Consider the following 25,831-nt stretch of genomic DNA (forward strand, 5'->3'; position numbering starts at 1 on the left):
AATTAATTATTTAAGAAAATTAAAAAAATACTGCGAATGCACAATTTAATTAAGATTTTTAACAAATAAGATAGAAAAGGCTTATCTGCGACCAACAATTAACGTCGGGTTATAAATCCCGTCCTTAAAAGTACATGTATAGGGACGAGAAATTTTCCTGGTTTCTAAGTCCCCAATATTTAACGAAGAGCCTACATCTTGTCCCTAAATATATGAATATCCAGTCCCTAATAATCTTACTTTAGCCGGGACAAAAGGCACCACTTATTTTTATCTCTTATATATAATATCAGAAAATAATAAAATAAGACACCTAAAATTATAGAAATAAAAACTCACACTCCAATATTTCCTTCATCACTTTAGGGAAATCCAAATCCTAATAGTTCATCTCCCTGGCAATTTGCTCTTGCTATTGGTGATTTGTTGTTTCCTCAAAAATACTGGGTCAACCCTCTTCCTCCCCTTTCTAGATAAACCCTGGTGAATCATCATCGTCTTCGACATCGCTTAACGGTGGTGTCGAGGAGGAGAGTATAAGGAACGATGTGTATGCTGCAGCTGGACGCCGTGTGTGATTTTCAGTGCTTCTTTAGCTATTTTCTCTTAATTGTTTTTGGCAGATGAATGCTTTACCTATTTCTTCTGATTTCGGGTATTTATTTTTGCAGCTCTGATGGTTTCGTGGGTATGTCTATGAACTCTTTCTTTCACTACATGAACAAGCGTTAATGTTTTCCCTTCCATTTATCTTCAAATTCTGAGATTTTCCTTACTTATGTGGTGACAAATTCAAGAATGACAAGTTTGTGCTAAGACAATTTAGCTTATATGGTTTGGGAAAGTTGAGAATAGTCAGGTCTTTTTTTTTTTTTTTTGGTATGTTTATACCCATCAATTGATGATACTAATTGTGCAATTTTTCTTAAAAATTTCATTTTTGTTGAACTTTGTTGGGTATAAGATATTATCTTTGGGATTGCAGTCTATTCAGATTTGACTTATGTACTTACAAAATGTCTCGCATAAGGTATCTCTGTTGGTATCATCCACCTATATCAGTTGATTCAAGTCAAACTAGGGACTGAAATACTATTCTGCAACAAATGGATTATAAAAAATAAAAAAAATAAGAATGCCACATTTTCTTTCCAAAAAGTTAATTAAACACTTTCAGACAAACATCTAAATGAAATATAAATTGCAATAGTATTGCAATCATGCTAGGAGTTTCTCATGTGGTGTTTAAGCTTATATAAAATTGTCAGTGAAAAAATATAGGAGCTATACACGTTAACCTCATGCTTTTGACTTCATAAGCCTTATTTTTAAGCTCACATGTTATCAAGAATCATGCCTCTTGCATAAAGAAATACCCAATAAATAGTTTTCTAAGCATTGAGTCTTTTTAATTTTTTTGTTGTTATCTGTGGTAGATGATGTGATGTAACGACCTGCCATGTCGTTTTTGTAATCAAAATTGGTAATAATGCCTCCAAATAAATGATTTTCTATCATGTTTTTGGATTTTGTTGTCCCGAAGCGCAAAATTTATGACACGAAACTATTATGTCTATCGTTGGAGCTGGTGTGTATCGAAAATCTGAGTGGAATTCGCAGAGTTCAGGTAATTTCTCACTGTATTTTTAGTAAGCTGACTTTAACTTATGTAGCCTTAAGAGATTTACTTCTTTTGCAGCGAGACCTGACAGAGAAAGTTGAACGTGTTCACACAAGTTCAGTATTAAGGTCTGAACTATGACGCTCAATAGGTAACTTGTGATTTTAATTTTAGAACCTTAAGTATTTTTAAAGTTTGAAGAGTTACAAAACTATTAACATTATGCTGGGTTGGTTTAATATGTAGGTTTCTTGAATCTTACTTGTAAAGTTTCTATGTTAAATACGAGGTTCAGGCTTGTGATCACAAATAATGAAAAGTCAAAGCCTGCACAAAATTAGTTTTAGATTGCTATGCTATATTTGTTCTTTCTATCTGCCTCATTTTTCTTATGTTTGGAATTCCAGGTGGGTTCACTATCTTGAACAGATATAGCACCTCTAACTTGATATTAGTTTCAGTCCTTCCTGAAATATAATGTTCTTATTCTTTCTGTTATTTATCTGGTCAAATTATTGCTACAGAATGTACTGCTCATGTTTAAGTCCAGCTGCAATTTGTTTCTTTCTATTATTGATTCTATCTTAAATCTGACCTTCTTGCTATTATAGCAGCCTATCATTTCCGTTATTGTATTGTTTGTCATTAAAACACTGATTTATTGCAGCCCACGAGATTACATTTGATATTAGTTTCAGCCTATCATTTTCGTTATTAGAGCAGCCCTCGAGATTACATCTGATATAGCATCTTCAAGGTACAATTACTACTCATCTTCTTAAATTTTATTTAATTTCCCTTACTTAGTGTCTGGCTCTAAAATAATACTTTCTGTACTTTTCATAGTAACTATCCACTGTAAAATCAGCCCTGTTACTATGGCATCCATCTACTTTTACCCTACTCCGGGGGTCACTGTAACATCTTTTAGACTGTTTAACAGGTTCAGCAGCTGGGTAATTTCCTACTCATAGAAATTTCTCCTCATTTTAATGTTCTCCCCGTAGTATCATATTTTTATACTATAGAAACGCTGGTTTCAACATCTCTGCTTGATGTCAACACAAAACCAAGTTGAGGACATTACAATCTTTACACAGCAGATCTAAGCAAAATGTTCTTCAACCCTAGAAAAGTAGAAATAAACTACCACCACATCAATTGTTTCACTTTCCCTCTCTCTTTCAACCTTCCTCTATAACGTTTTACATCGTCCTTAATTTTCATTTTACAAATGCTATGGCGGCGGCGGTTCCAGTTTGTCTATCAACTTATGTCGTTCAGGGTAAAATTTTCCTGTATTATTTCTCATTCTAGCGGTTTTCTTGTGATTTATGAGTTTCTACTCTACCCTAACCACTGTTAGTTTTGATTCGAATTTGGGAGTTCTTCCACATAACTTGTTTTGTAACTTGTTTTTGTCTAGATTGGTTGTTTCCTCAGCTAAGAGACTATAGTTAGAACCTTTTTTCGCTCATGTAATATATATATATATATATATACACGAGGCATTTTCTGTTTGTGAATTTAAACTTGTAGGATTATGATGACGAATTTTGCAACTGACATTGTTGTTGCTAGAGATAAGTACTTCGTATCAAAATTTGAGTTTAAATTCTAGAGGCCATTGCAGTCGTATTCAATGGGATCAACTAGATGTCGTCCATTTTTGGAAGGTTGCGAGGAGTTTTCAAATTATTGCCCTGATAAATGATGCAAACAATTGGCGTCACACTGCACATACAATTTTTTCATTGCATATGGAGAGGTTGTGCTTCAGTCTTCCCATAGCAGAAAATCATTTGTATTATTGTCAAGCTGTGTAATATGGTGTATGTGCTCCAGTGGTGGAGAACGTGTATCTATAGTAGGAACCACTTCATCATGGAATAAGTGATGTGAATACGGGAATACAAATTCATTATTCCTAATTGATATCCTATACTATAATTTAACAGTAGCTCTACACCCCTCCCAAAAAGAAAATGGAATTTTTAAATTCAATATGCCAGCACGGGCCTTTGCCCTCTAGTACTAGTATAAACCTTCGTAATTCTAATACAATCAGGAATAAGAAGTTTGAGTCGTCTCTTTGTTGGGATAAAACTAAACAAACTCTTTCTTTTTTCTTCTTTATCCGAGTAAGCACAAGTATTTACAATGACTAAACTCGTCCAGATAAACTTAACTCCTTTTTTTTTTCTTCTTCATCCCGGTAAGCATAGGGTTTCTGCCCTCATGTTTGACAAGAAGATACTGGTGTAGTGCAGGTTTTGGGGAATATATTAAAGAAGTATATGCTGCATATGAACAACACAAACTAGAGACCACGGTAACTTCTCTTTTCTTTATCATTTTACTTTAGTTTTAATGTATGGACGACCTATTATTCCAGCTTCTCTGTTGAACTGCCGTCTCTTTCAATTTTTCAGAGAGGTCTCATCTTATCGGTTTCTTTTCATCTATCTTTTTCCCCCAAGGCTATATTTATTTTTAATTTCTTTTACCAACTCCTTTATATGTTTTTCCTTTTTGCTCTATTGTGACTACATGATTACTTTGATATTTTCAATTAAATGCTTCTTAAGGAGCATCTCCATTGCATTTCTTAGGTTAAAGATGATGTAGCTATAGACAACAATTATTTTTATTCGAGGGGAGACATACATGAAGAATAATTGGAGGTTTCATTAGATTGTGTAATGCCCTTTGTTTTCGGCTCTTATTTATGTACATGAAGAATAATTGGAGCCACAATGGGAAATTGGCCCTATAATTGCAAGCTAATCAACTTTTCTTTAGTAGTCATGCAACTACATATGAATAGTCGAAAAGATAAGAACAATATAATGTTAAACAACGTCATCCCTACAATAACCCAGAATCATTGGTTACATACACGGATTAGTCATGAGCATAAGGTCCATTGACTAATTATATTCATGCATTTGCATACAGTCAACAATATATAGTAGCCAAACTCGTAATAAGGAAAGTGAATCACAGTCAACATTGGCAAGTAGTTAACACGGCTGCTGGCTGCTGATGAAGTCAATAGTGCGAAATAACACTGAAACTACTGTTCCTGTAATAATGGATGCGGTTAAAAAAAACCCTTATATTTTTCAAGTGACTGTATGTTCTATGCTTTAGCAATATAAAAGTATTTACACAATCAGATCACTAGCTTATAAGCTAATTATAAATATTTTCTTATAAAAAAATTTAATTAGTACTCTAATAAGCTAAATATGATAACTAACCTGTGTTATCATATGGTAAACTACAAATGGCGCCATAAGAAATATTACATTTATCAGAATTATAACTTCTTCTTTTTTTTCAATTAATTATATTTAGTTTTTAATATCTTGTAGGTAATGGAGGAGTCAAAGTTTTCATTAAGAAAATTCAAAATATTTAGAAGTAAACACAACAAGAAGTTAAGGAATTCGGCATCTAGCATATATGCATAAAAAGTTAATTTTGACGACGTTATATATACATAATAATTTTCGGTTGAAAGATTTGAATGAACCCGTTGCATCTCCCTAGCTATGTACGCTTCTGCTTTTGGGTGTTTAACCTATTAGGTCAATCAATTAAATTTGTGAGATAAGAGCCACAAGCAATATGATTAAACCAAATTCGGTCGATTATTTGATAATGTAAAATAATGAAAATAATGTAATAACAATAACAAAGTAAATAATCAAGCAAAAACAATAAATTAAAGAGAGGTAATTCTTCGAATATACAAAAACTCTTGGGGCGCACAACCAGACTCATCAAGTTTTTATTACTATTGTTTGTAAATAATCAGCCTGATCAATTAATAAGAATTATTTCTTCTCTCTTTATTACATTGTTTATGCTTGATTATTTAATTTATTACGTTGTTTTCATTATGTTTACATTATCAAATTGCATTTGGTTTAATTATATTTCCTGTGGCCCTGATTTTGCAAGTTTAATTACTTGACTTAATAACTAGATCTTATGTTAAACAGTAGGGTGAGATGTTTGACTTTTGATGGAGTCCATATAGAGTCTATACCACTTGCATTGGGCATATTCCCCTTTTTGCACTAATAAAATACTAGCAACCGACCCCAATCCTTTCATCCTAGCTTGTGGGCTTGTAGCCGCCCTTCTTGAGACTTAATTCAGTCACCTACTCGTACTAAACAAGTTGCACTTAGGCCCTAGCCTACTGATATGAGTTATGGTGGGATGGTTCTGGATCAGTACTCCACTCTTAATTAGAGATTTTGGTTCGAGCTCTTCGGAATTAAAAAGAATTACTATGTTAGAAGCGCTCCCCTTATAAACGCACGAATCTAGATATTGTCGGCCCCAAGACGGGTACCGGACACCGAATGGGTAACCCAAAAAAAAATCCTCTTCGTCCTCAAGCAATCTCTTTCGCAAGCGTGCTCCACTCCCCTTCCATTTTCTTTATTACTTACTTAAGCAACCACCTAATTACTACCTTCCTACTCCTTGTCCAGCAACTTCCTCCTCTTTCTCACCATACCCCTTTATATACAACCCACTAACAACTTCACTCACTCAATCACCAAGCTCAATTACAAATCTTCTCTCTTCTTTCCACTCCCAAATTATTCTTTCACAAATAGCAATGGCACTTGAAGCTTTGAGCTCACCAACTACCATAACCCCACCATCACTATTTCAATTTGAAAATACAACTCCAAGTTACCTTGAATCTTGGACAAAAGGCAAGAGATCAAAGCGACCTCGTAGCATCATGGAGCAACAACCAACTGAAGAAGAATACTTAGCTTTTTGTCTTCTCATGCTAGCACGTAGTGGTAATAATAATTTTACTACTACTACTACAACCAATAATTCAACAACACCCATTATATCAATTAATTTGTACAAGTGTTCAGTGTGTGGTAAGTCTTTTGGTTCTTATCAAGCTTTAGGAGGACATAAAGCTAGTCATCGTAAACCACTCTTTAACGGAGAAGTCAACGAACACTCCGTTACAACCACGACTAGTGCCATGTCAGCTAACTGCGTTAGTGGAAAGACTCATGAGTGTTCCATTTGTCACAAGACTTTTCCAACTGGACAAGCTTTGGGTGGTCATAAAAGGCGTCACTACGAGGGGAAGCTGACGTCATTATCATCGGACGGTGTGGGGTCCACTAATAGCCAACGTGCCTTTGACTTGAACATTCCGGCTTTGCTGGAATTTTGGCCGGGTTTTGGCTCCATCGAGGATGAGGTGGAAAGTCCTCATCCAGCTAAGAAATCGAGACAATTTCTGTCGACTAAACTTTGAATTATTTCGAGAAATTTGAACGTAGTTATTTGGTGAAAAAAATATCCCTTCTTGTAAATATCGAATTCACTTGGTGAGAGTGATTATTTGATTATTGAATTGATTCAATTTATTTTTTGGAAGTAATGGCTATGGCTATGATTTGTTCTCTAATAAGTATGTTGATAGAAGAAAGAATCTATATATAATAAAGATAGGCGTGAGGTGGCATCTCTATGGCCACCGTTTTTATCTATATTTTTTTTTAACATTTTCCCTCCATTTACTAATTGAATTATAAAGAGCCTCACCCATCCACGTTTAAACCAATTTATTGCATTTCAATGACCATTATGATTGAATATCAGTTAAATACCTTTTCACCTCCCCACTTTTTCATATGCTCATAAATTCACACATTTAGTGTTCTATTATAAATACCAACTAAGATGGTGCTGAAATGTAGTACATTCCAATTTAGTGTTTCCAATCCCATTTATTGAGAATCCCATCGTGTTCAATTGCTTCCTATTTTCTTTTGCTTCATGTTATTTATATCTTTCCCAATGTCCTATATTCTGATGAAACAAATGCAGGTCCTCCGGTAAAAGTTAGCATAATCCAGAGAAATAGAGTTTCAATATAAGTGAGTGTTTTTACTGTTTTAATTTACATAAACTTGCGTGTATCGTAGTATCTGAACTCTTATACATATTATTTCTTTCATGTTTAATTTCACATTATGAAGTGGTTACTTTTAAGAACTACTGACAATATGGAGATAGCATCATTCATTTTCACTCCACCAGAAGAAAGGTATACATGTCCTACTTCTTTTTATACTATTTTTTCAGTTTAAGATCTAATTAATCTTCATTGCTTTCTTTCATGTAACTTTAATATTTTTCAAATGGAGCTAATTACTTATCCAGAATTATGAGAGGAAGAAGAATTGAAGATGGAAGAAATATTTAGAAGAGATTAGAGAAGAGAAGAGTAAGTGAATTCCGAATTAGGAAAAATAAGAGAGAGAAGGAAAGGGGTAAACATACCATACATATTCATAATCACTCCAAGTGATACTTTGTTGTATTTATATGAGGTGGAGATCGTCTAGTGTCTCTTTCACGTGCCTCTCACATGACTCATTTATTTTGGGTCATTACATAGGTGCTTTCTTAGGTGTATTTTTTCTTTTAGTGTTATCAATGATAATATTCACAGTTGTTACCAAAAATAATAATAATAATAATTGAGTTTTCAGTCAACTATTATAAGAATTTGAATTTTCTTAACACATATATTGCTTCACGTGAATATATAACTTCTAAACTATGTCCATCCCTGCATAAAAACCTTCAAACTAAACAACAACAACAACAACCTTCTCCAAATTAAAATAAATAAATAATAAACAAGTAAATGAATGTGCTAGGCCAAAATTAAAGAATCCATTAATTGTGTTCAAATCCTAGTAAACAAATAGTATTATTCTATTGAGTTTAAAAACGGATTCAAGATTTGACATAAATGGGCTTCTATAGCGATATTAAATTAATGTGCAATAATAACTTGGTTCACAATTAAATATTTATAAATATCTAATAAATTTTAATACATAAATAAGAATTGAACAAAAGCTATTAAATTCACGTGAACTCGTAAACGTTACTCTAGATCCGTCCCTGATTGAGTTGACATCTCATAGCGACAAATAGGACAATTGCCCCTTCTCTCAAGCCAATTCCCCAAGCAACGAATATGGAAGTAATGCGAACAAGGCATGCAATTAACTTGTGTTCCCACACCTAAATCCCCCAGACAAATCGCACAACAACCATTCTCATCACTATTCATCATCTTCTTCTTCTTCAGCGACTTAATCAAGGACAAACTAGCTTGACGTTCAAACCTCGTCTTGTCACAGACATAATTTTGGTACAAGAGGACAACAAATGACACGCGAATGATCTCTTTTGTCTTTTCTATGAAACGATAGTCAGCGCCTACTTTTTCCAAATCAAGACTAGGCAAGTTGCTACATAGTTTCGATGAGATTAATTCACCATAATTTTCAATGGAAACATCGGCACTTAGATGTAAACTGAAATCCTGTTCTATTTCTTCCTCTTCTTCTTGGTGGACAACACACAACCGTCGATCATCTTGTGTTCCGTTGCTATTGTCAATTTCAATCCATCGGTGTATGGTTTTGGTGGAGAATTGGATCTCCACTGGCGTCGATGAATAATCAACAACATTATTCATCGGTGTAAACATCGAGTGCAGGTAATTAGTTTTTACCTTTTGTCTTCTTTTATTTGCTTGATGATAGTCTAGGCAATTGGAGAGAAACAACAAAAAAGAATTCACGGAGGATGTTATATAGCGTGATTAGTTTCCCAAATTATTTATTTTGTTTTCCTAATTCAACTATGAAAAGAATTCACTCTAAAAATTATATATTTAACAAAAAAAAGGAATCCTTATTCAAGTAGGAGATGGTCTAGTTTCCAAGTTACTGTGAATCAAGAAGATAAATATGATTCGTTTTTATTTTAATGGAATGCTTTTTATATGTTACGTTTTATGTATTCGACTATCAAAAATTGTTGAATAAAAAATTTTTTAAAAAAAACTGTTCATACCCACCACCAAGTTTTTGATGATCTTCACATCTACCATACCACTAAGATATTTATTTTTTTGGAAAAGGGTCAGTTATACCCCTCTATTATTAGAAATGGTTAAAATATAGCCGTCGTTATACTTTCGCTTCAAATTTACCCTTGTCATCGTAATTTGCCATAGATATACCCCTCATTTCAACGAGGGACACCTGTTATCATCCTATTGGCCTAATATTTCCTAATTAATTAAAAAATCGACTCATACCCGATATCCAATTAAAAGACTCATACCCATACTCAGAAAATCTGAAGCAAGCTTCGAAAAGCTTCTTCAAACATCCAGCGTGGCTTTGACTTGAATGTTCCCGCCTTGCCGGAATTTTGGCCGGGTTTTTGGCTCCGGAGAGGATGAGGTGGAAAGTCCTCATCCAACAAAGAAATTGCGACAATTTTTGTCGACCGGACTTGAATTATTCCTTGAAGTTTAAAAGTGTTTTTTTTTTTTATTAATTAGCAGTTACATATCTTCCGGTGGATGGAAAAACATAGGACTATTTTTATTTTTATTTTTGTAAATATCGAATACACTTTGTGAAAGTGATTATTTAATTGATTCAATTTATTTTAAAGAAATTGGTACTGCTATGATTTTGCTCTCTACGCATGTTGCTAGAGGTATGTAATTTCAAGTAGATGAGACTGTTACCGCAAGCTCTAAAATTTAAAAAGAGGTTAAGCTATGTTAAAAAAAAAAAAAAAACTGCACAATCATGTCTTTGAAAATTCTTTCATCCGCATATCAAGTTCTTAATTTTGATTTCAGTACCATATAAACCCATATTTTACTAAGTAAAGTTTTTAAATGGAATAAAAAAAATAAACGGTAAATTAGCTTAAGGGTGTGAAAAATATATATTTTAGAATCCCTCTCTTCCTTCCAAATTAATTTAATTAAATAGAAAAGATGAAAATTAGGCCAGTAATGCGAAAGTGGTCCTATTAGTGGAGATCAAGTCATGTTAGAAAATGTAGAAAATTACTCTTGATCCCCTGGATTCTGAAAAAAAAAAAAAAAAGAAAGTTAAAACTGAAAAACAGTATTTAAAGGCAAAATATTTGACAATGAGAGACTGATCTGAATAAAGTAATAATTTCAAACGTTTCAATTTGTTTGATATAGTTTGATTCGATATGACATTAAAAAGGAAATGAATACTTCTACAATATGCCGTATTAGACGCACCATAATATTTGAATTGCTATAAAAATTTGAAACTTGTAAATTTAACATGTCATGATATTTTTCTGGCTATAAAAGCTTCTTATTAGGGGTAATTTTAGAGGAAAAAAATTAAAGTTAATTATTTTCAAAAGCTTAGTAATTGACTGTCTTGTAAGTTTTACGGGATTTGAAGTTTATTGTGTCATATAGTAACATCAAATTAATATAACAACAACAACAACAACAACAATAATAATAATAATAATAATAATAATAATAATAATAATAATAATAATAATAATAATAATAATAATAATAATTGGGTTCCTGTCAACTATGTATAAAAATTTAGTAAATTTTATTAATACATATGTAAAATTTGAACAAAAGTTATTGAATCCACGTGGACACATAACTTTCAAACTAGGTCCGTTCCTGCATAGTTCACCGTCTGAAATTTTTTTTTTTTTAAAAAAAGGTAAGTAAATATAACAAGTTAATGAATCTGCTCGGCCAAAATTAAAAAACCCACTAATTGTGTTTAACTCCTAGTAAAACAGTATTGATCTATTGAGTCCAGAGATGGATTCAAGATTTAAAATCTAAAGGTTTCCACAATAATAATTTGATTCAATATTCAATACATATTTAACAAATTTCTTAATACATAAATAGAAACTGAACAAAAACTACTAAATTGACGTGAACTCGTAGACGTTACTCTAGATCCGCCCCTGATTGAGTTGGCATCTCATAGCGACAAACAGGACAATTGCCCCTTCTTTCAAGCCAATTCCACAAGCAACGAATATGAAAGTAATGCGAACAAGGCATGCAACTAACTTGGGCTCCCACCGCTAAATCCCCCAAACAAATCACACAACAACAATTCTCATCACTATTCATTAGCGGAATCGCAGAACTCTTTTACATCGTCGCTTAGACGTACACTGATACCTTGTTATAGTTCTTCTTCTTCTTGGTGGACACCGTTACCTTGTCTTCTGTTGTTGTTGTTGTTAGTTTCAATCCATCGGTGTACGATTTTGGTGGAGAATTGGAACTCCACTGGCGTCGATGAATTAAAAACAGTATACATTGGTGTAATCACTGAATGCGGATATATTTTTGCTTTTGTCTCTTTATAGCTTAACTAGTTTCCTGAATTATCTGAATTCCTAATTCAACTGTGAAAATAATTCACTCTAAGGTTACTGCGAGAATCCTTATTCAAGTAGGAGATGGTATAGTTTCCAAGTTATTGTGAATCAAGAAGACAAATATGGTTTTTTTGAATTTTAATAGAATGCGGTTTTTCAAGTATTACGTTTTATGTATGTCGACTATCGAAAATTGTTAAATGAAAAATATAAACTGTTCATATCCACCAAAAAGTTTTTGATTATCTTCACACCTACCCCCCTACCACTACGATATTTATTTTTTGATTAGAAAACTATGTTACCGCCAAATTGTTAATCAATCACTGAGTTTCAAAATAATTTGCAATTTATGCCTTTTTTGTCTTTTTTCCTCTCTTCTAACCTAGATTGACCAGTCCAATGCACTGAGCTTTTGTCATGTGCAAGGTCTATAGAAAGGTCGAACCATAAATCTACTATGCACAACCTTACCTTATATTTCTGCAAAAAGTTGTTTTCACGACTTGAACCTATAACCCCCTGACCACACGACAACAAATCTTACCATTGTCAAGGCTAGCAATTACTGATCAAGAAAATCTAACAGAAAACTCTGCTTAAGTTTAAGAAAAGCGAAAAATAAAAAGATATAGAAAAGAAAATGCAATGTTTTATGGGCCAAAACATACTGTAATAGGCAGCTCCTTCAATTACATATAACTGCGCGATTAAATAGAGGCAAGGAGTGGTTTAACAATTACTCCTGCTCTTGCAACATCTGGCGAAGAATTATCAGTTATGTAATTCAACTACATAAATAACTGATTACTTGTGCGAGTATCGCCTAGAGGCGTACTATAAGTTACATGCCATGGTAATACAGTGTTTCGACAAAAAATTTACAGGAAAAACACAAAATTCGTTGAGACATGGCTTTTCTGAAGCTACTACGTACATTCGTCCAACTATTAGGGGAAAAAACTACATTTGCCCAACTTTCAGAAAAGCAGTGGAAGTGGACTAAAGATGAGCTTATGGGAGCCCATCATTGGTGCTAATAGGGGGAGGTGAAGGCTTGGGAATATAAGGCATAAGAGGAGTACCATGCTCGATAGGCCCTGGTCTTATAGAAGCTTTCCAGCTAGGAACTGGATCTATGGGACGATAATCTTCCAGACCTAAGTTGCTTGAGTCGCCCCCATTGGTGCTTGAACCGTAGCCATTGTCCTGAGGATGGGAAATAGTGGAGAAAAAGAGGTTCTTAGTAATCCATACACAGTTTAACTTCTATACACTGTCAATGTAAAGAATTTCTACACCCTCAAATCACCTAAAAGATAACTACAAGTAACAGTCCCTAAAGTACCTGCAGCTTTCTGCTCTTTATGGTCATCGGCATATCGTTATTTTGCCATTTGAAGGACATTCCTGCAGTTCATTTATAAGAAGGCTACGTAAATACAACTATCTGCTCAATTCTGTAGTTTTAGCCTCAGTGTCTGGCAAACAGAGGTAGGTATATCTCTCCTATGGTTGCTCGAACAGCAGCACAGTGCATATTAACAAACTGAAATGAATTTACCACAAAAAGAAGCTGAGCACAAAAGGTTCTGACATTGACTTCATGATGATCCTCAGCAGACGTTTGAAAACCATCCAAGAAACAACTTTGATCAATAAATTAAGTAGCTCAAAAACAGTATGATGCATCATCATATACAAACATGAAACATAAAAAGAGTTAAATAGGCAGGCTTCTCTTCTAACGGTTAGTTTACTGCTCAACTGTATATTTTGAGCATTAAAATCTCATGTAATAACTTTAAACAAATCAGAACAACTCGTAATCTTTGTGCTGTAAATCATATATTCATCTAGGAAGATTCATTGTTGTACAACTTAACACTGTAGATCGTATCAGAATACCAACAAATTGTAAAGAGTTGGTTAGCGCTTACGGGTTTTTCCTCAAGTCATTATCAACTCTACTGACATTTACATCAGTAGAGGCTCTTCTATGGTAGAAGATATACTAAATGGATTTGGAATAACTCAAACAGAACACGGCGAGGCATACGCAATTTGATAACTGGTCCCCTTCCATCCACATCATGATCCCAAAAAGGCAAGCAAAGCACTACACAACGCAGTATACCAAACATGAGATTTTCTCATAGGTAGGAATTAGGTTTCGAATTTACTATGTTGTAAAGTGCTTGTTTTGTACTTGTGATATACAGGCCACCTACACCCGGAAATGAAAAATGTTCATCTATCTTGTCTTTTTCGTAAAATGCAGCCATATTGGAATCAAACTAATGTATTCCAAATCAAAGTGGCCAGAATGAGGACAATTAAGACATTTCACATGGGTGTTGGGGGCATTATGGCCGGCACTTACCACTTTTTTTTGTTTCCGTTATATCCTTCACGTTAACAACTAAAGTTAACTTAGTTTGCTTCTTCTCTCATCAATGTAATTATGAGTTGTCTTTTCAATGCATGGAAAAAAGAACAAAGAAGCACAGCTAAGCACAGAGAAATGGCGTAATTACTTGTGCTTACATGCTTTGAAAATTCCAAGCATAATCTATACACCTCTGAATATACACCTCCCATACTGTTTTCCTCTACCGTGTTCTGTTTGTGTTATTCCAAGCATAATCCATACTTCCCAAATGTTGCCGCCTGCCCTACACTTGTACAATGGTTCTGGAAGTCGTTGTAAGCTTCAACGCTTGCTCATAAGATTCGTACGACTCGAAGTAACTTCCCCTCACCCAATTAGTCATATATGAACACTCGGCCCATGTCCGGTATATATCGGGTCTTCTACCACCATACACCTTGTGGGATTTCGGCATTATTGAAATAAGGAAAAGAAAATTACAAATGGAAGGTGTATTTGGACAGTGAGAAGAAGAAGATGTTGTATCGGCTCTACCAGTAATGGCGTAAGTTTTTATAGGATAAGATGTGTACTTATATGCTATATGGTAGAGGAAAATAGTATGGAGGTGTATAGATCATGCTTAAATTTTTCAAAGCGTGCAAGCACAAGTAATTACACCAATTTTTCCATGCTTAGATGTGCTTACTTTTTCTTTTTTCCATGCATTGAAAAAATAACTCATAATTATACTGATGAGAGAAGCAAACTAAACGTTAACTTTAGTTCTTAACATGAAGGATATAACAGGAACAAAAAAAGTGATAAGTGTCCATAATGCCCCCGATGCCCATGTGAAACGTTTTAATTGTCCTCATTCTGGCCACAGCCATTCTGACCACATTCCTTATGGAGATTAACCACTTCAGCACTCCTGTACCTTCTTTCCCTTCTCAAACAGTAAAATTCGTACACATTACGATATGAAATATACATAGAACTAGTAAATGCCACACTATAGAAGTTACTTCTAGCCGTATGTTTTCCAACCAGGTCATTTAGCAAAATCCTTAAGACTTTTAAGTGCCTGCAGAGGACCAAATACCATCAAAGTACCAATCATCTTTGTGGAGTTCTAGATTGAGGAAGAGAAGGAGGATGGGGAATAGAGGAGTCTACATGGAGATAATATTTTTTTCATCATGCATTCATGCTCACTTGATATAATGATATTGCCTATATAATGGAAGACTACGAAAGAAGGATATCAGGCGATAAGAAAGATATCAGTTGATCATTCAACCTGTGATTCTCGCTTAAATATGTTCATTTTTTTGGTGTAAAATGAAGGGTCGGGTCAAAATATTGAATACTAGTGAATTTTTTTTAAATCCATCCATTTGAGATATAAAAAAGGAACTTCATTTTTGTATTAATAAAATTCTCCGACAAGTCAATCAATCAACTATTCCTTAGTCTCAAACTAGTTAGGATTGGTTATATGAAACATCTATATAAGTTCAGCTCTATACCGACCCATTCTTTCAAATACTCAATAATTTAACTAGCCCTTTCATGTTTCCATCACTTGGTACACTATACAAAAGGACTGAACAAACTTAATAAGTACTAACATTTTTGAAAGCTAGTAGTAACTCCAAAAGGAACAAACTACGCCAATTGGCACAGGCATGAGCTAGTTGAGTGGCGGCCCACAATACTAGCTATTAGGCAGAACTCAATAGCTTTGTTCAAACTTGTATTTGTGTTTAAAAAATCCATTTAATATGTATAAATAATATATTCATTAAACAAAAAGAATTGTGGTCCATGATCCATATACTAAAAATCAAGGCTCCTCCTCTGAGCTAGTTTACGGATCAAGATTGTGAAATATCTTCAATAAACTTGATATAGTGCCACATCAGGTATTCAGAAAAGCATACAATAAAAACTTGAGTTCCAATATGATAAAAGTAAATGTCACTTAAGAGTAAAAACTTGAGTACAAATATGACAAAGTAAGAACTTCTTACCTCCAGTGCTGAAGCAACTAAAGGTCACAAAAGCTGTAATCCCCATCACCAAAAACAGAACAGTGAACTCAAAAGCCTTCATACTGCAACGACAAATACAACTGACAAAAAAAGAAAAGATTTGAATTTTTTTAAAGTTTTCTTCACGCCCTTTTCAAGAAAAGAAATAAAACTCAACCCATTTGAAATATTTGTTCAAGAACCGCAAGAACTCATTTTAGCCCATGTTAGAGTATATATTAAGGAGAAGTATTTTAATGATTTAGTGAGGATGAGTCATGGAGAAGGTGAAGTAGTACAGTGCAATGTGTAAAGGTAAGAGTAAATGAGAGAGTTATTGCACTTTGGTTTTTTAGAGTATGCAGAAACAGTGGGGAATGAAGCGAATTGAATGCTTAACATGGGGGGAAATGAGCCTGTTCAGTCTTGAACATTGGTCTTTTTCAAATCACCGCTAAAGAGAGCTTTTTTTGGCTTCTTCTAAGTTGTAACATTTGGGATAAAGAGAAAAAAAAAATTAGTAGGCGTTTGGCCATAGAAACCAAAAAAAATATTCACCGTTTTTTTGAATTTTTGAAGTTGAATTTGTGTTTGGTCATAGTTTTTGTAAATAATATTTGGTTGTTGAAATGACTTTTTCTAAAAGACATGAAATATGATTTATGCCTCTAATTTCTAACAACTAGCAAAACCACCCAAAGCAATTAATAAACATAACTGGTGCATAAACACTGTCATCAACCCCACCTTGCACTTGTACTGCATACAAGACCAAACAAGAACTAAACCAAGTAGCTATAAAAATAAACATTTTGAAAAACTTTTATAAAAATAGTTGTAAAAATAAACACTTTGAGGGTCCTTTTTATAAAAATAAAAACTTTTAGGGTAAAATTGAAAACAGAAAAATAAAAGTAACAGTCCAAAACAGCAAATGGATAAAGTGAAAAAAATGAAAAACAAGGTTTTGGTTGTTTTTCAAATTCCAAATACAACTTCAAGTTGTATTTGAAATTTTTATGGCCAAACACCAATATTTGAAAAAAATGAAAAAAATTCCGAAAATAAAAGTGAATAATTCTCATAGCCAAACGGGTCCCAAGTACTTCTTTTAAGTTCTAATAGTAAATTTTTCACAAATATTCATGCTTCATGTCGAGAATGATAGATTCAGTTAACTCATTAAAAAGTGCTCTATCCACCTACGTGTGTAGGCAATGTGTACTTCGGCCATGTTTATGTTCGATAAACTAGATGACCGAAGGATACATTTATGTAAGATCGAGATAGATATTGAAAATTTATATATCTGACTTCGAGTTGTTTGGGATTGTGGAGAGTTGTTAGAAAGCTAAAACTCAATGTAGGGAATGACAAGGGCAAAAGTGGATGATGTAGTATATGAGACAAGTACTACCTTCAAGTAAGCCTGTTAACCGTTCCGGTTGGACTAGTTAAAATGGATAACCGGACCGGTTAAACCGGAACCAGTGGACCGGTTTACCGGTCGCTTGTCTACCGGTCCGGTTTTAAAAATTTGGGACAGGTTAACCGGAACCAGCGGTTAAAACCGATTAACAGGTCAAAAAAAATTAAAAGGCAGTTGTGGACTGGACCATTAGGCAACGGTCCATTTTGCAAAAATGGTCGTTGCCAACGTCTTCAAACGGCCATTTTGGCCTCCCAACCCCCAAACTTATTTTTTATACACTTTAACTCATCCTCCACCTCTATATAAACCCCTCTCCATTTTCAATTTTAATCCACACCAATTCACTCTTCTCTTTCTCTCAATTATAGCTACTTTGCAACAATTAGCTTCTTTAAATTTCTTTCAATTAAATATTATAAAGTTTTATTCTAGTTTCAATTATTAATTTTACAATTATAAAAAAAATTGTTGGTGGAGTTGGTGATTTTGCAACAATCCGAAATAGCTCCAAAGCTTTGGTGGATTTGCAATTCTAGCCACCTGCACTTTGGTGGAAATTAGTCCAGCAATTTGGTACCTTCGTTCCAACTCTATCTTTATTTTCCACAATTTAATTCTAGTAATTTAATTTGTTGCAATTTATTTTCTTGTAATTTATTTGAGTGTGATTTATTTGAGTGTGATTTAAATTAATTCTATTTAATAATGTCGAAGAGATTGAGACGTGGTGTCGGCAGTAGTGGTATTGTTAGGGGTAGGCTTAATGAGGAAACATTTGTGAACGAAATACCTAATTTAGATATTGATATTGGTGGAAATAATTCACTTTTAGATCATGATGTAATGTTGTCACGCCCTGAACCATGGCCTGGACGTAACACGGCACTCGGTGCCTGACTGCATGTGACCGAGCGAACCACATGGCTTGCTGAATCGTCATGATACATAAAATAAGCGGAATATAACATGAATGCATGATGAACCTTTATAAAACGTAGTACGTCATAATACTTAATAAAATACTTGTTTAAACATGAGTGAGCCAAAATGACTATACGACTCAAAATGTCTGACATGACATAACTGACTTGTCTAGTCTATGAAACCTCTATCATGAGTCTGACTGGAAATATACTTACTGGGACAAGGCCCCCAGCATAATGCATAACTAATCATAAAACAAAAGTTGACTAAACCCCGAATGAGATGGGGCTCACCAATAAGCTGATACGAATGTTGTCCTACAGAGCAGATGTGTCGTCCTGTATATCAGTACCTGCATCGTGAAATGCAGGCCCCGGGCAATAAAAGGAGACGTCAGCACATTGAATGTACTGGTATGTAAAGCAACCGAAAGAAACAGCATGGGACATGGAATAACATGATAGGAACTGAAACTAAAAACCTGGACATGAACATAAGCATGAGTACATATGTATATATATATAACATAAGTAAAAACATGATAAGTAGGGAGAGCATTTCATAAACCGACATGTGATGTCACCACGTGGGTACGTGGAGTCTGGTACCTCGCCGGACCAGCAGAGCCCTGATGGACCAATTCAGTGTAAAATTAAGGTATCGTCTTATCTGGGCGGAGCGATCCTTGTCCTACGGTGGCTACGTAGTTTCAGGCTATCTGAGCCTTCTCGGTAATTTGTGCAACTCCCAAAAACATTAACATAATATAGATGGCTAAGAAGCCCATAAGTTTCGTGAATTAACTTGTACTTGTCTTGTAATAATGATTTCACGAAATAACTTGTAAACATGGTTTCATGAAATAGCTTGTAACATATTCTTGATTCATGAGTAATAAAAATAGTTCGTAATCATATATATGTAATTGACTTGAAAACATGATTGTAACTTGCAAAATAAAATCATAAATTTTCATATGAACATAATGAGAACACATGAGGAAGAATTCATGATTCATGAATTGAGCTAGGGTTCCTAATAACCATAATGGAAGATTAGGAATACAACAACGAATATAGATACAAACTTCATGTACATAAATATTTAAATACGGGCTACCAATATGTTGGGTTTAATGCCCTAAGATTTGAACTTCATGGATATCAAGGAAACGAAGCATGGGGAAGAACATAGAGATTCCCTCATGTGGATGGAAGTTCTACATACCTTAATTGCTCCAAAACTTGAATTAAAGACTTGAATTTTGGAGAAGATTTCCTAAATCTTGATTCTTGAATCTTGAGATGGGTTTTCTTGAAAACCCTAGATTAGGAATGATGATTTCTTGTTTAGATTACAATGATATATGTTAGAATTGAGTTGGAATAATTATAATGGACTTACCTTGGTGTTCTTGATGTTGGAAGAGAATAGGAAGTCGTTCTAGGGTTTGAAGGAATGAAAAATAATGAGTTGAACTGGTATGGATGAATATATACTGTCCTGTGAAATTGAAATTTACGACCTCAACAGTGCTGGTCGTATTTTCAGTTTACGGGTCGTAAACTGCAATACGGGCCGTATTTTGCAATACGGACTGCACTGCGTCTCTTCAGTAAAATGGCCATAACTCTTTGGACAGATGTCCGTTTGACCCCCGTAAGATACCGTTGGAAAGTTATTTCAATGATCTACAACTTTAATCAAGGAAGTTTTCCCAAGTTCCAAACACGTTTTGAAATACGGGCCGTAAAGTAAAATACGGTCCGTATTTAACCATATGACCTCAAAATGTCAAATTCCAGAATGTTCAGAAATTCTTGGTTTCAGTTTACGAGCACTGTTCATGGTCGTAAATTGAAATACGACCACTGTTCATGGGCGTAAACCACCATATCACAACTGAACAGAAAAATTTCAATTCCCACATTCTTTATCTGATTTTCTAAGTCTAGGATCGTGGTCAAAACTTTCGTTAAAGGTACGGGGTGTTACAATATCCCCCCCTTGGGATCATTCGTACTCGAATGATGGGTCATGGTTAAGGATATGGATGGACATGGCTTGAATACATGAACGTGAAGAAACATGACATGGAACATGGAAAGCTGACATGACATAATTTCATGAAAACATGAGTGCTAAAACGTGAGACATGAATAGAGAATACATGAACTTGAACGTGAAACGTGAGGCATGAATACATAAGGGACATTATAACTCTTCTCCAAAATGTCATTAAGCCATCATTAATTCGATACTCGTAATTCTTGCCCGACACACAACATATACCTTGCTTTCCTTAACAACTTTCGTCTCCTACCTCAAATGTCTTTGAAATCTCATTTAGAATCATTAAATATTACTTCTTACTCGTCAACATATCGTATACGTCATACCATTCATGGGTCTATTCGCGGTACGCTAACGGGGAAATTTCCAAGGTGTAACATTCTCCCCCTATTTTGGAACATTCGTCCTCGAATGTTGACATTCGGGATTCTGCAAAAATTTCGCCAGAGTTTCCCCTATAATATGGCACTACCAACCTGTCACAACAGCCCATAATATCATTGTCTCACAGGGCTACATCACAATAGCACTATAAATTGGCCACACATGACCAAAAGCATGAAAAGAAACTTACATACCTCAAAATCTTGGTGCTTCATCATAAATATCTTCTGCGGGCTAAAACAAGTGTGGGTACTTGGATTTCATATCCTCCTCGGCTTCCCATGTAGCTTCCTCAACTTTCTGACTCCTCCACAGGACTTTCACTGAGGCTACTTCCTTAGTTCTCAACTTGCGAACTTGACGATCAAGAATGGCTACGGGGATCTCCTCATAAGTCAACCCATCCTTAACTGTTATAGTATCAGTATGAAAAACCAACGATGGGTCTCCTACACACGTCCTCAACATGGACACATGAAGTACGGGATGTACAGCAGCCAAGTCTTGTGGCAACTCAAGTTCATAGGCCACTAGACCGACCTTTCGTAGAATTATGTAAGGTCCAATATATCTGGGACTGAGCTTCCCTTTCTTGCCAAATCTCATAACACCCTTCATAGGTGAGACTTTAAGGAACACCCAATCATCAACTGAAAATTCTAAGTCCCTTCGCTTCACATTTGTATAAGACTTCTGGCAACTCTGAGCCATTTTCAAACGCTCTTGTATTAACTTGACTTTCTCCATAGCCTGATAAACCAAATCTGGTCCTAACAACTCTGCTTCACCAACTTCGAACCAACCAATTGGTAATCTACACCTTCGCTCAAAAGGGTTTCAAACAGTGCCATCCCAATACTAGCACGGTAATTATTTTTGTAAGTAAACTCAATAAGAGACAGGTGGTCATCCCAATTACTATTGAAATCAAGGACACATGGTTACTGAACTGAATGAATTCAAGATTACTAAACTGAATGTCTATTGTACTGACTGAAGACTGGGCTGATTGAATACTGAGCTAATTGAATACTGGATTAGCTGAATACTGAGCTGACTGAATACGGGATTAGCTGAATACTAAACTGGCATGAATACGTGAGTACTGGACTGATATATGAGTATTGAACTAACATGAATATTATAACATGAGATCTGAATAATGTATTTGTCTGACCATTTGTCTGGGGATGAAAAGTTGTGCTAAGGTTCACCTCTGAACCCAATCCTTTCTGAAAGGATTTTCAGAAGTTCGCTGTGAACTGAGCACCAAAATCTGAAATAATGGACACTAGGGTCCCATACAATCCGGCAATTTCATTAACATATGACTTGGCATAATCTTCTGTTCAATCTGTGGTCTTAAATGGCAAGAAGTGTGCTGACTTCGTAAGTCTGTCCACAATCACCCAAATTAAATCATGCCTCTTAGCTGAACGAGGTAGACCTAGAATGGTGAGCTTCTGACATAATTAGCTTTTTGAGTCCATCTACATCGGGAACGCATAATCTTCCTCGGTATCTCAAGGTACCATTATCTCCCCCTTGTTCAAAAGCTAAGGCTTTCTATTCGTGAATCCTCTCTTTCATCTGCAGCAAGTAGGAATCACCAAACTGCTTCTCTCTAACTTCGATGACTAAGGAGGAATAAGCCACGTTCTGGGCAACAACTCCACCCACTTCGAAACCTGAAAGTCAAATTCCTAGCTTGGATAAGCGATGAACTTCTTTCACCATATTTCTCTTGTCTGTCTAAATCATGAGCCATACTTCCCATACTTGATTTTAGATACTTCCTAAAATACTCATAGTACGGTTGTGCGCTAAGTCTTTCACGAGCACCTTAAAGATTATAGTCTTGTGCAATGGCACTACCCTTGTGACACATAACTGGGCATAATCTTATAGCCTTTCTGTGATCGCCTGATCGATAGTAATTGAACTTGGCACGATTCGTTCGATGATCATTCTACTCACTTCGGGTTTCCTATAAGTTGAGGCATATTCCTTATGGAGACTATCTCATTATGCCAACCTAACTGAACTGAGGTTCTTCATATCTCATACTAACCATTCGGGTCTTCAATTATCTCGCTGGACTTACTGGCGATTTATACATCTCCCCCTTAGACCAAGGCTAACATCATATACTTATAAATTATTCTCTTTTGATGGGATTTCAATTAACATTCCTTATCTTCTGTAATTCCTTTGTACTCTACAACACTGATGACTTTATTTTTTTTTTGACTCACATCTGAGCAATTCCTCATGGGGAAAAACTAAATTTACTTACATGAACAGATTGCTACTGTATTCATAACTGGCATACTCCATCTTAATGATTTAACTCTGGTCACATTGTAAATCTTAGGACAACTCCTTTTGACAACTCTTAAAGGTTATTCTTCTGTAGCTTGCTCTCTTACGGCTTAGCTGATTTCTTCTTCCAGTAATCACTCTACTCTGAACTTAACTTAAGGCCTTGGTTTCTAACACACATTCGGATGTATCCAAACTGTCACCCACTTAAGAGTGTTAACTTGACTAAGTAACTCAAATCGTACTTCTACTAACTCTGCTGAAAAATTTCTAATTTACTGTATCTATTCAAAATTACTTACTATGCTTCTGTTAACCACTTGTTAGCATCATATTCTCAAATTATTCTCTGAGTAATAAAGTGAAGCATAAGGTTATTTCTAACTTTTCCTCCTTATCTGACTCTATTCTGGGGTTGTATACTATATTTCTGTACTATAGACATGGATCACATTTAGGGAAATTTGATTTGTCTCATACAAGGAATTGGAACAACTAACCCCAAACTCCCTATATGCTTCAAAATTATATCATACTATACACATCAGGTATAAATACTTAATCACATAACCTAAGAGGGAATTATCATATCTTTCATCTCAAAGTAATATCTGTTTCTCGTAGTAACTTACTCATGTCATACTCTCTAGGTCTGATCTGAATAAGCTGAAAGGATTTGAAACTAATAAAAAAAAAATCAATATCGTCTGCTCATGGTGTTCTTATCACATCAGTCCCTTCCTAGTCATGTACATATATCATATGGCAAAATATATATATATCCTTGAAAAGTCGAGACTTTCTAGTATTACAAGTGGTTGGCTTTTAGGCTATTACCCTGCTCAAAACTACCGTGGACAATTTATGCTTGTTGCGGTTAACTTCGTAACATGCTACCTCGTGGGGTCTTAAATCTGAACTATCAACTGCACAATAACCACATAAAGACATAATAGATCTAGGGCATAATATCTCATATGTGACAAGGAGGGAAAATTATTGGCATACCTATGACACATGTGACCGGCACATCGGAATCCTGGCGATTTACCATATCATTATAATGTGCTTGATCCCCACTTAATCCTAATACTTCATCCCGATCAGTGCCTTGGTCTGCTAGTGCCCGAGTACTACGGGCTGCGAACGACGTTGTTGAATTGGTTATGCCTGGTCTGGGGGAACGAATTGCACCACCACCCTTAGTCTTACTATTGTACTTGACTGAAGGGCATTCTCTTTTCATGTGGCCTCGGACACCACAATTATAGCACACATCCGAACCCTTCCTACACACTCCTGCATGTCTTTTTCCACACCTACTGCAAATGGGGTGCGAAAAACTTTTGTTATCCTGTTTCACTGGTGGGCAGTCTTTCAAATAGTGTCCCTGTCGGCCACACCCAAAACATCTATGGGTGCCATAGCGGCACACCCCTTGATGTCTCTTATTACACTTGCAGCAAATAAGATTATGAAAAACCCTCTTCCTCACATTGGTCTGAGCTGGGACTTTAGTGGTACTTGAAGCAGGTCCTGATGACTTACAGTCGCAGAATTGAAAAATTAGAACTCTCGGAGTCTGAGAGTTCGTCTCTGGTGTCCCATCAATGGTAGCCCTCGGGCCTGAAGTTGCCTTTCTCTTAGTAGACATTTTCTGAAAGAATGCAATGCGCATGAGTCAGAATAACTCCTGATAACTCTATCTGAAAGAAACACACTGATAATGATTAGTTTCACATCTTTCTCATCCACAGAGATGAGGCGTATTTGGTAGATTGGGAAACAACACATGAGTTTGAGTGATTTCTGAGAACACAGCTCTATTGCACGATCTAGAGTTGAAAGAAGTGAGACAAACTTAAATGTCTTGGTGGTCAACTATTTATATGTGTGGCGCGCACACACATATAAAAGTGACCCTACTGGACATGGTTTCATAGACTCCCTAAGACACTTGAACCTAGGCTCTGATACCAAGTTTTGTCACGCCCCGAACCATGGCCTGGACGTAACACGGCACTCGGTGCCTGACTGCATGTGACCGAGCGAACCACATGGCTTGCTGAATCGTCATGATACATAACATAAGCGGAATATAACATGAATGCATGATGAACCTTTATAAAACGTAGTACGTCATAATACTTAATAAAATACTTGTTTAAACATGAGTGAGCCAAAATGACTATACGACTCCAAATGTCTGACATGACATAACTGACTTGTCTAGTCTATGAAACCTCTATCATGAGTCTGACTGGAAAACATACTTACTGGGACAAGGCCCCCAGCATACCTTTAATGCATAACTAATCATAAAACAAAAGTTGACTAAACCCCGAATGAGATGGGACTTACCA

At 35.3% G+C, this 25,831-nt stretch overlaps 3 protein-coding genes and 1 long non-coding RNA gene across 5 annotated transcripts; 2 read left to right on the forward strand and 2 right to left on the reverse strand.

Annotated features, from left to right (window-relative positions):
• Positions 1 to 253: 253 nt before the first annotated feature.
• On the forward strand, positions 254 to 4,838 carry LOC132602526 (uncharacterized). Of its 2 annotated transcripts, XR_009567813.1 has the most exons (4): positions 254 to 570; positions 672 to 1,772; positions 2,289 to 2,378; positions 3,255 to 4,838. It is a non-coding gene; the product is annotated as an uncharacterized LOC132602526 (long non-coding RNA). The 2 variants fall into 2 exon arrangements; XR_009567812.1 differs by having other exon boundaries at positions 2,289 to 4,838.
• Positions 4,839 to 6,111: 1,273 nt separating this feature from the next.
• Positions 6,112 to 7,170, forward strand: LOC132602527 (zinc finger protein ZAT10-like). Its single transcript, XM_060315357.1, has one exon. The coding sequence runs from the start codon at positions 6,264 to 6,266 to the stop codon at positions 6,933 to 6,935; it is 672 nt and encodes a 223-aa protein (XP_060171340.1). The 5' UTR covers positions 6,112 to 6,263; the 3' UTR covers positions 6,936 to 7,170.
• Positions 7,171 to 8,582: 1,412 nt separating this feature from the next.
• On the reverse strand, positions 8,583 to 9,182 carry LOC132601860 (E3 ubiquitin-protein ligase SGR9, amyloplastic-like). Its single transcript, XM_060314918.1, has one exon. It carries the CDS (start codon positions 9,180 to 9,182, stop codon positions 8,583 to 8,585), a length of 600 nt encoding a protein of 199 aa, XP_060170901.1.
• A 3,412-nt stretch (positions 9,183 to 12,594) lies between these two features.
• LOC132604067 (uncharacterized) lies at positions 12,595 to 16,788 on the reverse strand. Its single transcript, XM_060317394.1, has 3 exons — positions 16,334 to 16,788; positions 13,275 to 13,336; positions 12,595 to 13,135 (listed from the first exon to the last, which is right to left on the reverse strand). Exons 1-3 carry the CDS (start codon positions 16,413 to 16,415, stop codon positions 12,941 to 12,943), a joined length of 339 nt encoding a protein of 112 aa, XP_060173377.1. The 5' UTR covers positions 16,416 to 16,788; the 3' UTR covers positions 12,595 to 12,940.
• Between the last annotated feature and the right edge of the window lie 9,043 nt (positions 16,789 to 25,831).

Source organism: Lycium barbarum, chromosome 7 (genome assembly GCF_019175385.1).
Source record: "Lycium barbarum isolate Lr01 chromosome 7, ASM1917538v2, whole genome shotgun sequence".
NCBI classification, from domain to species: Eukaryota; Viridiplantae; Streptophyta; class Magnoliopsida; order Solanales; family Solanaceae; genus Lycium; species Lycium barbarum.

What these genes read in the sequence shown, in the direction of transcription:
- LOC132601860 (XM_060314918.1), bottom strand. Translation starts at nt 9,182, where the DNA reads ATGAATAATGTTGTTGATTATTCATCGACGCCAGTGGAGATCCAATTC.
- LOC132604067 (XM_060317394.1), bottom strand. Translation starts at nt 16,415, where the DNA reads ATGAAGGCTTTTGAGTTCACTGTTCTGTTTTTGGTGATGGGGATTACA. An exon ending in TAGTTGCTTCAGCACTGGAG is followed by an intron (nt 13,337 to 16,333) that starts GTAAGAAGTTCT and finishes AATGAACTGCAG; the next exon opens with GAATGTCCTTCAAATGGCAA. An exon ending in TAAAGAGCAGAAAGCTGCAG is followed by an intron (nt 13,136 to 13,274) that starts GTACTTTAGGGA and finishes TCCCATCCTCAG; the next exon opens with GACAATGGCTACGGTTCAAG.
- LOC132602527 (XM_060315357.1), top strand. Translation starts at nt 6,264, where the DNA reads ATGGCACTTGAAGCTTTGAGCTCACCAACTACCATAACCCCACCATCA.